This window comes from Anser cygnoides, chromosome 4 (assembly GCF_040182565.1).
Source record: "Anser cygnoides isolate HZ-2024a breed goose chromosome 4, Taihu_goose_T2T_genome, whole genome shotgun sequence".
In the NCBI taxonomy this organism is placed as follows: Eukaryota; Metazoa; Chordata; class Aves; order Anseriformes; family Anatidae; genus Anser; species Anser cygnoides.
The window spans coordinates 65,235,784-65,252,874 of NC_089876.1; the positions used below are offsets into that span (position 1 = coordinate 65,235,784).

General features: G+C 43.2%; 2 protein-coding genes across 12 annotated transcripts in view; both read left to right on the forward strand.

Moving 5' to 3' along the window:
• The window catches only part of TMPRSS11E (transmembrane serine protease 11E), a 46,678-nt gene extending 38,594 nt beyond the window's left edge, over window positions 1–8,084 (forward strand). For 9 of the 11 annotated variants that reach the window (XM_048073584.2, XM_048073582.2, XM_048073590.2 and 6 more), the window contains 5 exons: window positions 555–593; window positions 2,872–3,052; window positions 3,281–3,546; window positions 4,373–4,515; window positions 4,914–8,084. In XM_048073584.2, coding sequence (XP_047929541.2) covers window positions 555–593; window positions 2,872–3,052; window positions 3,281–3,546; window positions 4,373–4,515; window positions 4,914–5,075 — 791 coding nt within the window. In that variant the 3' untranslated portion in view covers window positions 5,076–8,084. The remainder of the gene's footprint in view (window positions 1–554; window positions 594–2,871; window positions 3,053–3,280; window positions 3,547–4,372; window positions 4,516–4,913) is intronic. The other 2 variants (XR_010831234.1, XR_010831233.1) reach the window with 2 other exon arrangements.
• A 5,863-nt stretch (window positions 8,085–13,947) lies between these two features.
• Window positions 13,948–17,091, forward strand: part of LOC106043937 (transmembrane protease serine 11E-like) — a 44,290-nt gene continuing 41,146 nt past the window's right edge. The window contains exons 1-2 of the mRNA XM_048073606.2: window positions 13,948–14,397; window positions 14,480–15,294. Coding sequence (XP_047929563.1) covers window positions 15,131–15,294 — 164 coding nt within the window. The 5' untranslated portion in view covers window positions 13,948–14,397; window positions 14,480–15,130. The remainder of the gene's footprint in view (window positions 14,398–14,479; window positions 15,295–17,091) is intronic.

Consider the following 17,091-nt stretch of genomic DNA (forward strand, 5'->3'; position numbering starts at 1 on the left):
ATGGTTCCCTTCTCCATTATCTGCCATTTCCTTTGCTTATTTCACAGGTCACTGTAGCAAGTGTTCATAGCCAAACCCTATGGTTCCCTGGGCAGTCAGTAGTCCTCTCCCATGAATTTGTCATTGGTTACTACCAGAACCTGGCAGAGGGAGTTTTTGTAGGGAAGAAATCAGAAATGTTACAGTCAATCTCAGCACTGAGAATTTGTGACCACCTTGCCTTACTGAATGTGAACCTATGCATATAGGTTTGTGTATCATGCATAGCCCCCAGCACATGTAGATGTTACTTGGACCTATTTAGTCATCTGCTGCTTTTTTAAGCTTTGAGCTAAGGCACAAAAGACGCATCCCTTGGCCTTGCGCTTTCAGAGAGGATCGTAAGCTTAACTGAACCTCTTCAATAGAGCAAATTACTTATTTTGCCATAGTGTCACTACAAGCAGCAAGGCAAACCATTTCATATGTTTACTAGGTACAGAGAGGAGGCAGTCTGTCCTAGATCACATAGCAATATGAGGCATGCTCACTATATTGTTTGTTTTTCATTTCAGAGTTGAATGAGGACAAGGGAGATACCCTTTTAAACAACTGTAAGTACAAATGCTTTGCAGAAATCATCAAGGGACATGGTGCTTACATGTTCAGTGTTTACATGCTTTTTATACCTGAGATACAAGTTGAAAAATAACTTCTTAAAGCTATTAGGATAGTAGATAATTCACGAGCCAGGCAAGACTTGAGTCTTGCTGGCTCTAGAGTATCTGCAGAGTTAGACATTCCAACTTGGTGGTGGTGGGAAGCACTTGCATTAGTGTTGACTATGTGAAGTAGATGAGTTGCTGTCAGTGAGTTTTGCATGAGGACTGCAGTTGCTATGAGCTGAGAATTGAGCTGGATGGGAGACTGTCACAAGCAAGACAGGAAAAACCCAGCATTACAGTGTTGTCCAGGTTGCATCTTCCAAGCATACCATACATGGAGTCTTAAAGAAAGCCCTAGCTTTTAAGCAATTTCTGAAAGTGATCATGCCAGATCCTTTCCTCTAGAAGACAATCCTCTGCCTGCAGAGCCCCTGTTCAGCCCTTTGCTTCATTGTACATGCATGTACGTTCCTGTCTCTGCCCTGAGCTGGTAAGCCATTGTCCCTACAGGCTATAGCAGCTAATGGCATCCTGCTGGCAAAGACGAATAGCTCTTAGACTGCTCACGAATTCATCTTTCCTTTCTTCTCTTGCCACTTTGCTTGTCTAGCAGTATTTGTCTGTAAGAGAAGGATTGTTGTCTTATACCCTGCACAGAGGTCATGTCCATGGCCTTGCAGGAGTCAGAGGTGGTGCCAGAGTAGTGTCAAACACAGGGCTGGAAGTGAGCTATCTGTGGAAATGAGCGATCTGGTCAGCTGTCACCATGTCTAGAAGCTGCGTGTCCTCACTCCTTCCAATACATCCTCCATCTCGCCCTCTCCTCCCTGTGAAAGTTTGGCAATAGATGTTCTTAAGGCTCGGGAGCTAAAAGCTTGCAGTCTTCAGGGAAAGGCGAGAGGATGGGAGAGGGAGAAAAGCTGCTCACAGCGAGAGCAAGGCAGTGACACAGCCCTGAAGAAGGGAAGGTTCTGAGTCCCTCTCCTGTTCTGTGCTCCCAGGCAAGGTGTTAGAACTCCTCCGGAAACGTGGAAACAGAATCAGTACCTTCTCAGATGAACCCCGTACAAAGGGCCTCTGGCTGCATCTTTGTGCTGTCCTGAGCACTAGAGACCTCCAGCACCCCTGCCTAGCATGGTCACAGGCATTTTGTGTGTTGCACATGGACGCTCCATATTTAAATGGTCCCTGAGAATTAACTTGTTTGGATTTGACTTTTTTTGGCTGAGTGATATATGACTGTGCTGTTGGCACAGTGGCTGTAAGTAAATTGTTGGAGGAAGAAGACACTTTTTTTTTTTTTTTTTGCTGTTGTTGTCAAAGCTGACCTGCAGGTGACCTGACAAAATCCTTTTCTTATTTCCTTGGTTTATGGGAGGTTGTTTTTTTGTTGCTGAACTTCTCTAGCAATTCTGTGACACTTAAATCTATACTGATTGTGTTGTTATTTCCTTTGCTATGCAGGTGGGGTTTTACAAATAATGAAATATTGCCCCCAGCGTTTGAGTTCACAAGTGATGTGTGGTGTCTGTCTTCTGCATATTTTGGTGTTGGTGTTTGTATTGAAGCTTAAAGCTGTCCTGGTCTGGCAGTTGTTTATATAGGGATTCATCAGTATTTTCTCACTCAGTTTTTAAGTGTTTTTGGTGTTCTTTAATGTACAGTAACAAGAGAGGGATAGCCTCTTTAGATGAAACTCAGATGTCATTATTATAAAAGCTAATGGTTAATTACCAGTGCATGTGTATGTCTTTGTGCCTAATAACGTGTGTGGGTGTGGGCCTGTATGCACATACACGCCAACAGGCATATCCCTCTGTACAACTCTGGATGAATAAGAAACAAAGTGAGGTTCACAGAGAGGCAGTATTTTTTAGTTAGGCAAACAGTTACAGCTGGAGAAAATAGTCTCTCTGATATATAGCCTTCGTGGAAGTTCACATGGCCTTGTGTCTGATAACTGGTTTAATGAAGAAGTGGTAGTTTTTCTACAAACCTTCATTTAACCCCATACCTATCCCGAGATGCTTGTGACCACAGAACCTGGCTTCCCTGCTATTGAAGGCACTGTTTTAGGTGAGGGTTGTCTCTTAACATCCCTTCCGTCTTGTGCCTGTGTCAGCAGCCACATGGGCCTGCCCAAAGCAAGACCCTGTTTTCCCTCAATCAGCTAAACCAGGGCTGCCTTTTTTTTCCTTTTTTTTTTTTTTTTTTTTCTTTCTGGCAGTCTGTGGAATACGAAGGGGTACATTCTCCTTCTCAGGAGTGGAAAGAATAATCGGCGGGCAGCGTGCGCAGGATGGGGAATGGCCATGGCAGGCTAGTATTCAGCTCGATGGGACCCATCGGTGTGGTGCATCGGTGATCAGTAATACATGGCTAGTGACTGCAGCCCACTGCTTTAGAGGGTAAGTCATCAGCACCTTTCTGATCCTATAGGCACTATGACTTCTGAGTGCTCTGACAGGTCTTCTCTGATCTTTCAATGCCCGCTAACGTCTATACCTGCTGAAAGATATCTGTTTCTTCTCTGTTCCTTGGACAAACCTGGCCACATTACATTTTGGTTAAATGGAAAGCTGTGTTCTTGTTAGGATCTCCTGTATGGCTGTGACCTAGTCTCAAATGTCTTTCAGAGCAAAAGAGCCTCGGAGGTGGACAGCCAGTTTTGGAATTTTGCTGAGACCTCCAAAACAGAAAAAATACGTACGAAGAATTATCGTTCATGAAAAATACAGTGAATTTCTTCTTGATCACGAGTATGATGTGGCTGTTGTGGAACTTGCCTCCCCAGTTGAGTTCACAAATGATGTGCACAGTGTCTGTCTTCCTGAAGCATCTCATGTATTCCGGGATAATGCTTCTTGTTTTGTCACAGGCTGGGGAGCTTTGGAGAACGATGGTGAGTGTCTGTTGTCTTCTCGTGCTGTCACACATGTATCTGACAAGGCTGATGTTAGTTTTATGGGTTTTGTTTGTTTTGGATTTCTGAGACTTTGTGTTTAATAAGTGAATTTGCTAACAGTGCACTGGTGGACTTGGCTTGCTTTTTTGTTGTTGCTTTTGAGTGGTGGCTTGGAATATGGAAAAAAGCAGCAGGTTAGCCTTATAGGAAAAAGAGCAGCTTTTTTTGTTGCTGCATGTATTGCGATGGTCAAAGGTGCTCAGTTTTTCATTCTTACTTGCCCAGTGTTCTGGGTTTAGCTCTGACATGAATTTTTACCTTTCAGCTTTGTCTGTCATACTAGTTGATGAAACCTTGTGATAGATCTCTCTCTTTGGTGCTAATTCAGGCTTCAGTTCATCAAATAACTTGAATGAGCTTCTGAGCGATTGAGCTATAAGCTGTGTTTTATGGTAGATTCTTGGGGTGATTGTCTGGAGTTGCACTGCAGTTAACCAAACGGGTCTTTCCATGGACATCAAGGACACACCTTGTAGCCAACAGTTGAATTGAACACTGAAACGTGTACAAAAATCCCTTTTCCCGTTATGTGAAACAGCATCTGGTGAGAATGAAAGATGGAGAAGGGTCACGTTTGGGATGAGCGAGTGAAGGACTTAAGGGGAAATAATGACCTTCTTCTTCTTTAGACATTGTCTGAGTAGCTCCCTTTGCTGCCTGCAACGGCAGGAAAGCTATAGAAAAACCTGACTACTCCTAATCCTTGTGTGTGTTTTAGGTTGCATACACTGTCTGCAAATTCTAATACCACTTTTCCTTCTAGGCTATAGCGTTAATCAACTTCGACAAGCAGAAGTGAAAATTATAAGCACTAGAATTTGCAATAGGAGGGAAGTGTATGGTGGAGCAGTAACACCTGGAATGTTGTGTGCTGGATACTTAGAGGGACAGGTGGATGCTTGCCAGGTAAGCCTTGTCTTAAGTAATAGTAAAAAGGAAGGACATGGGGTGGGAAGAGATGTTTCCTAGAAATAAGAAATAATCAAGATCCTCCAAAGTATGTTTTTTGTTTATGGGGTTCAAGATCTTTACAGATGTAAATTAAGAACTTCACTGCTCCTGGGCTGTGGTCTGCACTTACGTGTTTAGTTTTTATATATAATGAAGATGTGAGGGTACAGAATGGGATAGACTATTAGATACTGGCTGTCAGCTTCCGTCTTCTCAAGAAGTCATGCAGAGGTTAAACATAGCTGTGGTCTGGAGACAAACATCTGTCAGTTGTAACAGAACAATGTGATGCTCACTTCATTAGTGAACACTGTTTTCTTTATGTTCCTGCCTACTGATGTTTTTCTCCTTAGGGTGACTCTGGTGGGCCACTGGTGCATGCAAACTCCAGAGGAATCTGGTATCTCGTGGGAATAGTGAGCTGGGGAGATGACTGTGGCAAGCCAAATAAACCAGGAGTATACACACGAGTGACTTATTATCGAGACTGGATCGCTTCCCAAACGGGCATCTGAAACCTGCAGTGGCTTAAGTTTTGTGGGCTGTGTGTAAGGCTATTCCTCTGACACATTCTGCTCTGTGGTTACCCTCTAAACAGCTGCTGGCTTGGCTTGTGGTGATATATCAAGTGCCAGCAAGCTCAGAGTAGTCTAGGACTTGAAATTGGTTTGGCCTACCTCCAGAAAGGAACGGACTCAATTCGTGTGACAGAGCTGTTTGTTCACAAAGTATTCTGTCAAAGGGGCAAAGGCTTTGGTTTATGTGCAACATGCTGACCCTCTTCTTTGTGTCCAAATGTCTTGGCCTACTTTTGTAACCAGGCAAAGCATCTGAGCCTAAACAATCATTTATCAGCATCCAGGAGAAGTCATAACTAAAATATTGCCCATCTGTTTGCTACGTGTTCCCAAGGCCCCTCCGATCCGTAGACCAGCTGTAATTGAGCCTGTGACTCCAAGGCTGCTGCGCTTCTGAATACTCCTTGAGCTCTTTTCCTGCAATGTTCCAGGGAGCATACTGTAATAATGAACAGAAGATGGCTTAGAGATATTCCAGTTCCTAGTATCATGTCAGCTACCTAGGTAAATTGAGAAGTTTTTTTTGCTGTGTTATCCTGAAGTAGTGATTGCTGAGAGACATCAACTTCTGTCCACGTTCTCTGAACAAGTGAACACGCTTTGTATGAACTGTACCTACCACAGCATTTGCCACGAGTGATTGCTGGATTTGAGACTGAAAACCACTTTGTATTCATGCCATTCTGTTGTCATATCAGAATATTTGGCTGAATGAATTTCCATTTTAAAACTTTCCAGATTGTATTGTTTTTAATAAAAGTCCTTGGCTTTTTGTGCAGGATGGAGCTTTGTAACAATCTTGGTATGACCATTGCCAAAAACAATCTCCAAAAACAGCTTGTTCTCACAAATGGTGTTCTCAGGTCTTTTTAAGTTAACCTGTATATCTGCAGCTGCATCCTGGGGGGTGAAAAAAAACATGTCGTCATTGTCATGGTGGAACTGCATGTCTGCTTCAGAACAGAGAACTTCAGACTGACCCAGAAATCGACGTAAAGATCTTTCTTCTGTCAGGAGTTAAGAGGTGCCTGTGTCTTGTTGCTAGTCCGTAGCTAGCCCATCTGATCTCACAAACTTTCTACTTTCTTTGCCTTTGTTTTCAGGAGCCCACGTTCCTCAAACTCGTACACCCCAGCAGTGGAACGTGCCTATCCCTGGTGAGGATGCTTTCCTTAATATGTTTGCAGACTCCTTCCAACACCATGTGGTTGCTCATTCTGACAACTCTGAATGGTGTGGTCTTAATTGTTAGATATATGAGCCACTCGCTCTCTTTTTCCTTGGTGGTCAGAAGAGAAAGAACTTGTCAAAGGAAATACCAGCCACACTGCTGAGACCCGGAGCTGATCCAGTGTAGCAAACAGGCAGGAATTTTATGCCAGGCTAGAAAAGATGAGCAAAGCGGGAGGCTTTCAGCATCCTCACAGTTAGACCATTTGGGGAAAGACTGATTATAGTCTTAGGATCGAAGTGTTGTCCAAACTGAGTACAAGTCAGTTAATATCATCCGTGGTAGTTCAGGGGTAATGCAGCTTGCTGCAAACCCTACCCAGCAGAGCATCAAGTTAACAGAAGTACTTTTATTGCACATTCTGTGATTTAGGTGCCTGCAAGTGCAGCGAACCATGCTTTGCTGGATCTTCACTGGAGCTATGGGGTGTTTGGATGACCAGAAAAGGTTTGCGTGAAGAACAAGGGTCTGAAGCTGTTATCCTACTTCTGTGAACATCATGAAGACCTGGCGTTTAAAATGTGCTCTCAAGGAACTTTTCTTGTGGAATACTGTGAGCTCCAGAAAAAAAAACGTAGTGGTTTAAGTTTTAGGTAGGGAATAAAAAGTATCAAGCTGGTTCCATAGGTCTGAGCCTGACAAATCTCACTTTAATCCCATAAACAGAACATGGATTTGAAGTATATTACCTGTAAAGGAAGCTTAAATACAATGCATGGTAAGTGTATAAGATTTGTTTTTTTCCTGATAACAATTGTCTTACCAGGACAGTAAGTAAACTTCAAGTCTTCTTGAAAAAGAAACATTATTAAAAGATGCCATGAGTTTCTAATTCCCAAAGCACTTCAGGCTTGGGTTTTCAAAGGGCACATTTTTTTTCCCTATCCTGCCAAATTTCATTGTAGTTCAGGAACAGAATATTTTTAGGTCTGCAAATCCCAAATATTTCACTGGTTTCCAGAAACAGGTAAGTAGATGTCCAAAAGATTTCTTCTGAATATGTGAACTTTCTAGTTGCACTTGTTTTGGGTACAAAATCAGAAACCCTTAAGCATTTTGATCTGTGCAAAGGGCTGCTGTAAATGTAACTCTCCAAAGTAGTGCACACAAAGTTGAAAAAGTGAACTCATTTTTTGCTGAAGGAGCTTCCAATTCTGAGCATCTGTCTGGAGGGATCTAGTGCATGGCTGACGTTAATGCCAAGTGCCAGTGCAGTGCAGCAAGGAGGAATGGGACTTCAGAGGACCAGACACCTACACAGTGTGTGTTTTTCATGATAGCAGCAGGAACAAGTCTTCTGGCCTTGTTTCTCTTGGAAGCAATGTAGTTTCCATGCTCTGAGGCCTCTTAGTGATGCAAAGCAGTATAAATGGGGACTGTCAATGAGATCACTTCAAAGAACACTCCATCCACAGGCATACTGGTGCAGATGGACCTGATGGATCTGAATCTCTTTCTTATGGCAAAACTACACTGATGTCAGCATCGTCTAGATTTTCTTGAGAGAGATCGTGGAAACCTGAAGCAATGTATGCAGCAAAAATGTTGTTTGGTTTAGGTGGCCTAGCAGACTTGTATTTTTTCTAAGCTGGTCTCACCTATTTCTAAAGCTGCAAGCTTTGCCTGCTCTCAACCATGTTTTCAAAGGAATTGTGACCACCACTGAAGGCAGAATGGGATGCATCTAACCATAACACACAGGAATGTAATTTATATGTCAGTCTAATAAAAAACTGTTAAAAATTGTCTTCTGTTCTATGTACTTGTTAATTTCCTGTGTCATGGTAAACAACTGCCAGCTGGGGACTGATCGGTTTTAGAACATTATACCGATTCTATGCCATGTATTTACATACTGAATTTATGTAGTCTTTAACAGTTGTCTTTGACTTGTTTGAGGAGTGTCATTGGAAGCCCTGTGCACACTGTCCAGACTCGAACAAGTTAACCTGCCTGCTCAACGTTACCCAGTTTTGCATGCAGGCAGAAGCAGGTCTTGGGTCAGCCACTAGAGGGTGAATCGTATTGTATAAGGGCCTCTTAGCTACTCGTGGTGCTCCGTTTCAGCTCCATGGAGGGAGCCTGGAGTACAAGGTAGTATGTCAGCATTGCCTTGACAATGCAGAGATGCTCCATGGTCATCTTGCAAAATTTGAGGAAAGGACAGCTGTTCAGCTTTTAGAGTAGGCCTCTGCAGCACTGAGCTTTGGTTTCTTCCCCCACTTACCAAAAAGTTGGTATCAAATGCTCCTGTTCACAGATGTAAGTACAGCACATTATGGCTATGAGCCATACTGACTGAGCAGATTTTGCCTGCTTCTCTGCTGCACCAGAGCCAAACCACAGTGCTGCAGGAACGTAGACTGGAAGTGCACAATATTGGTTATTGGCATCATGGGTCTGTTTTCTCAGCTCGTTGGCCTTCTTGCAAAAAAGATGGCAAAGAACAGCAGCAATTTGGAGTCTGGTAGGATGGGAACCTTGCAGTGGCTTACAGCTGCTGTTTGCTTTGATCTCCTATTTTGAGAACTGATTATTCTTATAGATTGAAGACCCCAGATTTGTTCCTTTCCAAGATGGGAAACTTGGGAAGTTCTGAGCCAGAAGAGCAAGCTCTTTATGATTAAAATGTGCTAGAGTTCATTGATCCTGGTCTGTAATACCTAACAGACAAAGGGAGGGTCTTCGAATTTGAGATTGAAAGGGTTAAAAAAAAAAAGTACGCCAGCCTTAGTGCAGAACTCCAAGACATGCAAGGTTGGTAGGAACGAGAAGGTTCCTTTGGAAGAACAGTAGCCCTTGTGTCATGTTTTACTAGGTCAAGTGTAATAAAGGGAGTCTTAAATCAGAGACAGGCTTTGTAACAGACATCTTTGTAACAAGTCTGTTTTGTTTTTTTGATCAACTTAGGGAAAACTACTTTTTTGCTGTTTTCTGGCAGCATGTGCTGTGTACATGACACTTAAGTATTAATGAGGATTTTGTAGCTGGTTACTGCCATGATCCAAGGAAACGTTCAGCTGTTGTGGCCATATCTGGCTGGGGGAGCCAAGTGGGTGGAGTTCCTATCAAAGGGCTTGAAGTGGAGAACTGAGAAACAATTCTTGGTCTTTCGTACGTGTGGTTGAACCAGGATCCTTCTATAAAACCTATGGCTGTCAGTATCTCAGCTTGCTTGGTTTCTTTGATCTGTTACTGCTGCAAAGAACAATTTTCAAAACTCATCTGGATAGAATAGCTAAGCAAGTGTTACAAATGGCTGTTAATCTGCTTTATCTTGAGCTTTTTAATTTAATACGTTATTCAAAGGAAGTGTCATTTAAGGATATTTTGTTTGCAAGCCACTGTTCATCACTAGCAGCTTGTTCTCGTGCAAATAAGCTGTTCCCATAAAGACAAAGAAAAGGCTTTTGGAAACCTGTTACTCAAAAATCTGATGAGTTTCTTTTCTGTAAACTTGGATAGGTCAAGGGATACACGGCATGTTTCTGATTCACTTGATTATTGGAAGGAATGCCTTAGCTAAACCCCAAAAGTTGTGCCTTGCTCTGTTCTTCCCCTCAGCTGCAGTGCCTCCCCCACCTTCTGTTTGTGTCGCTGGGCGGCACAATCTTTGAGGAAGGACTTGCCAGCATCCTGGTATCCGGAGGCTGTTATAACCACGGACAGTTCTTTGCAAGTCAAAAACAATCAGCTGCCTGCAATTGTCATGTATCTGACCTTCCTCAGACTCTTGGGGTCACCTGCAGTCTGCAACCTTTGAGTGACCCAGACAGTCTGGCACTCCAGGCCAGATGACCTGCATACCAAAGGGACATGTTACTGAGATCATCCATTCCCAGTGGACAGACTGTGGCCCAGATGGTCTGGTTGCTCTTGCTTTGAGCAGGAGGCTTGGACTAGACTGTTTATGGTACTCAGGCTAGCTGACTGCCCCCCAATGGTTTCTGTGGCAGGTGAGTGCTCCAGCAAGACAAGCTGAGGACAGCTGACACCAGGCCATCTGCATGCTGATGGACGGAACTTCACCAGGATGCAGTACCTGGCACTGTTGTCCCCACCTTGTCTGGCACTGTTACCACTAATTGAGTAATCAATGAAAATAGTAGGGCATGGAGGGGAAAACTAGCCCTTCTGTGCAACCTAGGCAGAGAACAGGTTACCCAAGAGGGAGCTCTCATATGCACTGCTGCAAAGTGGGACCTTAATTTTGGTGCTGAGCAGTCCTGCTTGAAGCATGCTGAGTTTTTCCTTCAAAGTGACTTGTCCTCTAAACCCTGACTGCAAGGTTAGCCAGAGTTGAAATGGCTGCAGGACAGACTTCATGGGCTTGATACTCATTATGTCTGATGTAGCCTGTGAAGCCTCAAAAGCTAATGCAGCATACCATGCATCAGGCAGGCAACTGTTCACAAGAACCACAGTCTTGCGTGGGTCCTGCATGCTTCTGCAAAGTCACCTGGCACAGATAATAGCTGTGGCAGAAAGCATTTCAAAGAGGCAGACACAGTTTGGCTTCCAGTAGGCAAATTAGCTGGTAAGAACTAGAATGAAATCAAATCAAAGCTAGCCATTTTCTGGGAACATAGAGACACAAGAGAAGTCTTGTTTTGAGCATATCACCTTCAGAGAGCAGAATAGGATAGTTCAATTGGGAGGGACCTACAAGGATCACCACGGCCAACTGCCTGACCACTTCAGGGCTAACCAAAAGTTAAAGCATGTTAGCGAGGGCATTATACAAATGCCTCCTGACCACTGACAGGCCTGCAGCATCAATCTGCACCAGTGCTCCCAGTAAGTCTTTTCAGCACTTCTGCTGCCTAAAATTACAATCTTATGTTTAATTTGGGCAGTACCTGTAAAGGATATAGCGGATTTTTTTTTATCTCAGTGTACCTTATTTCTTTGTAGGCCTAGTCGAGCCATATAAAGACCTCATGTCTCTTGGTAGATGCTTGGTAGATGACCGTGAGAGGAGGATTTGTGTGGTGGGTAGCCAGAGAGGCTTGTTGGCCTGATTTTAGGTAACCCCAGGAACGAGATGTGGGCTGGCCTGTTCCTCTGTACCAAGCAGAAGCTCTGGCTGGGCAGCTGCAGAGGACAGGTACATATATGTGTGCTACCTTTTTGCCTTGAATGGGGTGACAGGCTATGAATTCTTTCTTTATGACACTGGAAGTGGGGGATTTCTGTTGTCTAAGGGCGTTGTCAGTATTGTGGGCTGGCCTTTCTGTCTGCTACTTAGACGGGTGTAGCAGTTTCTGTTATAAGGGCCTGGAAAGAGGGACTGTTTGGAAACCAACCAGGGCACGATCTAGCATACTGCAGGGCTTGAGGCCATGGCTATAACATCTGAGAGCCTCTACATGCTCAGGATCTCAAAACTGCAGGGGCACGTGTTAAAATTTGGCCTCAAGTGACTTTTTATGGCTCAAGATAAAGGACTTGGCTTCTCTCCCAGCCCTGACATTTGAGCTGGAGAATCGTTCCATCCTTCCACTTACCAGTTATTAAAAGCCATGGCTGGGAATTTCAGGTGCCAAAGAAAGGATGTTATAGTAAACTTTTTTTTTTTTTTTTTTGTAAAAGCAGGAGAGGTGGTGCGTAGCATGTCTAGCTGAAGGTAAGTATAAAGAAATGCATCTCATTTAGAGCTCCCTTGAATTTCAGAAGTGAAATGCAAGATGCTTTCATATTTTCAGGATTCAGGGGTCTTGAAGCCTCAACCGAGCTGTCAAAATGAGCTGATGGAAAATGAGTGGACATCTGCAAGGATAGAATTCCATTGTAGTAGACCCATTTGGCCTTTTCAGGTGCTCACAGAATAATTTAGATTGGAAGGGATCTCTAGAGGTCTTTGTCCAACCCCCTGCTCAGAGCAGGTCTAATTAGTTCAGGTTGATTGGTGCTGTGCACTTTAACAGTGCTTCTGTCAGTTCTGTTGAATATCGCCGGCAGGAACATCCACTTCTCACTGGAAAAGTAATGACTGGCACGATACATGATCTAAAATTCATAGCTCAGGTTGAGTAACTGGTAGGCAATTATGTAAAACATCTTTGCTTATAAATTCCGAAGATGTTATTGCTTTGGGGCTGGCCAGTGGCCATCTCTCAAGGTATCCTTTGTCTCTACAGCCATGCAGCCTGTGTGAGTACACAAACATAAACCAAGGCAGCCTGTTATTACCACTCTTAGGCAAGCAGACTGACTGGCTGGGCTGACTTTGCAGGGTTAAATGGATGGAATCGTTATTACATCTTTTTACACTTTCATTTACAAAATCCCGTGCGCCCACATTGTCTGATTTCCACCCTATGCTTTGATAGATAGTTTCTGTATTGCTTCCCTACTATTAACCAAAAATACTACTTACTGACTTTGCTTACTGAATAACTCCCCAATAATAAGCACTTTGCAATTTGCTAATTTATTGTGAAGAAAATTGTTCCTTAATGATTGTCTTTTCTTGGCCTGTCTGTACCGTTGTTCCCGTGGACAAGTATGTGTAAATGGCTCTTGTATGTTCTGATGCAGGCAGGAATATTTCCTTATTTTCCACTGTTTTCCAGGACAATTTATTTTAATGGCTAATTAATCTGAAAACAAAGCAACCTACTTTAATTGTTGTTAGGCAAATTGCAAAAAATTATTGATCCGAAAACTCCAAATCCTATTTTTGGACTATCTCTATTGTTCATGCTTTACAGTAACAGCAGGAAGAAGGTCTGTCCCCTGGAGATGAGCTTTGAAAATTACCAGTTCATTTATTTGTTGTCCATGACACTTCCTCTAGCAGTACCTCCAGAGATCCTTCGCAACCTGGTGTTCTTCTAGTGAATGCTCTTCCTCTCCAAGAAATCTCATTGCAGAACCCATGTTCCTGAGTGAGTTTTACTTCAAGCTCCCGCTGTTTGCTGAAGTAAAGACCTGTTCTGCTGGGATTTGTTTTTCTCTTGACCCAGGTGGGTAGAGTTGGCCTTTGCACTTGTAGGCACATCAGGGAAAATTCTATGCATCTTACTCTGTCAAGACTTCAAGGGCCACCTTTGCCCAGTGTGCTTGGCCTAGCTATGCAGAGCACCTTATTTGTGGTCTTCAAATACTAATCAAGCAGTTAATGTTTATAACCTGCTAACAATGCTGCTAACTTTTATCTCTGTGACCAGGCCACTGTGCACAGCCTCAGACTGACCATTCTGGGAAGAAATTGCTACATGCTTCTTTGGGTTACATCCCAAGCTTAATTAAACCTTTTCTGTTCTAGGAGTGTGTATTTTGAAAGGATGACAGATTTTGTGATCATAACTTGTATTTTTTTAAAAAAAAAAAAAAAGTTAAACCAGACGATTTTAACGTATTGTCATAAATTCTGGATTGAATTGGTTTGTAAAGTTGGAGTGCTGGAGTTCCTGTGGATGTTGCATATTTTTCTATGGAGCAGGAGTTTCCTTTTAAGCTGGTACTTCTCTTCATAATTTTTTTTTTTTGGGGGGGGGGGGGGGGCGGTTATTGACCTTGAAAAAGAAAATAGTGGGGCTGTGCGGGAAGAGAAGGTCCAAAGGAGGATATTAGTACACAGTAACTTTGTATTTATTCACTCATATAAGGTAGGTAACTGCAGCAATGCCCTTTCTACAGGGAGATAAGAGAAGCCAAAAAAGCAGTTGACTTGACCAAAGCAAGGGGAAAAAAAAACAGCGAGAGAAACAGGAGGTGCAGTGCAGCAGCACTCAGCTTTTCCCACCGTCTCAGAAATGAGTTGTCCAGACAATTGTTCCTCAAATCATGTTGAAGTGCTTGTGAGTGGACCTTTCTGGGGAAAGAGGGAAAGGGACTATGTGTGACTAGATGAAAATTTCATCCTTCTGTTTTTTCTACCCCTCTGTTACTGAGGATTTTGTGAATGAGTGTTCCCATGAAAGTGACTGGATTCCTGATACTTCACTGAAAAAACAAATGCTTCCAACTTTTTGGCAAAAACCCAAGTGCATCAAAGGCCAGAAGCAAGGAGTTTGGATTCTGGTAATTTTCCATTTTCATTTGGGGATTTAGATGTAAGTGCCGAATCTCTCACCAGAGAATATCCATTTTTTTCCCCTTCCAGCTGGCTCTGAAGAACCAGGTTTGTGCTGGGAGAAGTGAATTCCAAGGAGATTGGTGGCCCTTTTCACAGAGTAAGCATTTTCCACAGGCGGGGTTGTGCCAACCATTACATGACTAACGTGTAATTAGGAGGCCGGATACTTATAGTTGTCATGTCCCTGATGCCAAGGGAGTCCAGGACGGCTGTGGAAGAGCGAGCACTGAGGGAGATGCGGCTTGGCTGACCAAGCCGTTTATGTCTGTGTTTGTTTTTGTGTTGGGCCTTTGTGTTGGCCATCTCAGGAGGCGGGTGACTGAAGTGCGGACAGTGCGGTGACTCTCCCTTATGGCTTTTACAGTGAGTCTATGGTAGAAGGTGCTGCCAGTCAGGCGAAGGCCTGCTGTAAGGACACAATTTGGACAGAAAGGGAGTGCTAGGAAAGGGAAACTTAACACACTTCCTGTTCTGCTGTGGTGAGGAACAAGTCTTCTTGCCTGGGCCGGTTTATCTGCCCCATCCATCTCTGCCTGGGGAGTTCTTTGATGCTGAGCTGATCAAGTTAGAGTCTTCTTATCGACTCCATGCTTACCTCTGTTTGTTTTTATTCCGAAGTTCGCTCTCTCGTTTTGCAATAACCCACAGGGTGCTGGGTGTTGCGCCAGCCGTGCCTCAATGAAGGATCTTCACTCAACACCTTTCCCTTCCCGTCACACCAGTCAATGCGACTCCTGCATTTTCCAGCAGCATTCGCTACGCAGTCCAGACTTCAGTCGAACTGTGGTTGGAGGTCAGAAAGGCTACCAGACCTACCGGGACCTACCATGGGATCTTCAAAAGTAGGTGGTGTGTTTTAACTCAGCAAGTTTTATTTGGAGGTGTAATGTTAGTAGGGGATATCGTTTATGGGAGAGCTTCAGGAAGTGAAGGACATACATAGGTCAAGAAAAGACATTGCTGTTCTCTGCCTTTCCTGCTCTCAGCCCTCATTGTATCTCTGCCTCCCTTCATCCTTTTAGAAGTAGAGTACATCATGGACCCACCCTAAATTTGCAACTTGAAACGGGGCAATAAATGGAGGGGACACTAAACAGTAAGTTGCAGGCTGAAGGGGAGATTTGGGGGATTGGTTTGAATGAAAGGAACAATGTGTGGCTGGAGAGAGAACTGCAGAGGAAAATCCTTTCTTAGCATGGCCAGGAGCACAAAGATTTGCCTTCTGTTTAGAGAGTTGATATGATAGCTTAAGTTGACGCTTATCTTTCCCTCTGTAATTGTCTTATCCTGCCCCCAGCAGGATTTTATTGCAGCAGTGCAGAATCCAGGAAACTTTTGTGTCAAAATCAAATTTTAACAACATGATTTTGGGAAAACATGCCTTTTGGTCAGGTCTAGGTGCAATATTATTTCCCTCAAGCTGTGCAAAGGGTCCCAGTTAAAACAGCAAAGACAGCATAGCTACATAAGGAGAAGGTGCCCATGAAATGTTCATTGTTAAAGGTTGTTGCTAGAACTTTTAAAGAAGAAGCCACAGTTTCTGAGGATAGTGACCAGGTGTTTTGTATTTGAAAACATTTTATGCAGTCAGAGATGCTGGATATTCTTAGTTTTGTTTTACTGTAACTTAATGTCAAAGACATTGCTGGAAAGTTCAGAGTATTTTTACAAAAAGAAGCCTCCCAGCCACAGTGTTCTACTATGATCTCTTAGATCAGAGTAGGGATCCAATTGTAAATGTAGAGTGAGCTGCCTGTAGTTTGTTGTTTAACACTGGCTCCTGAATTCATGGAAACTTTGCTGCTGGATTGACAGAACTTATTCCTTCTGCACACTTAAGTGTTTTTCTCTTTTTCCAATGTTTTAGTCAATATAGTGTTGACTTTGTCAGGAGAAGAATGAGTTCAGCTTGTCGTACTCAACACTCAAAGATCCCGCTGCCAGTTCAACATCCATACCTTTAAAACTGTGCTGCTCTGACAGTCAGTGAGGAAGAAATCACTTTGTGCATGTTATATAAAGGTGTATAAGTGAGGGTTCTGTATATAGCAGAACTGAAAAGCTATTCCTTTTTCTAGTTAGATGGAAATCTAGTTGCTATGTCTTGTTTATATCAACAGTGGTGTAAATCATTTTAATAACAGTGTGCTAGACAGTAGTTAAACAACATCTAAGTCCAGTTTGGTTGCCTCCTGTTTAGGAAAGGATTTAGTTGTTTAAATAGTTGATTAGATTGTTGTAAAATCTTACGTGGGGGAAATCTGTGTTGGATAACTAAATATTTACACATTTCAGAAAGGATGGAGACTGGTCTTAATCAAAGAGCCCATGTAGCTTGTTAAATGTCCAGATATCTTTGTTGGCCAGGGATATAGGTCTGAGTGTTCACCTGTGAATCTTGCTGTTTGAGCACATCACACTGTGCCTTAGTCTATAATAAGAGTACTACTTCAGTGTTAACTTTATCCAGCTCCAAGATGTCCCTTTTTACTGCATTTTGAGCTAAGCTGGAACATGTGCTCCATAAGATCCTTCAGAAAGCAAAGCTGCTAAGGAGAACAGGGTGGAGTGGACAGCCTAGTTGGTCTTGTCGCTCTCACATCGTGCTGTGCCCTGTGGTCTGGGGAGCAGCGACTTAC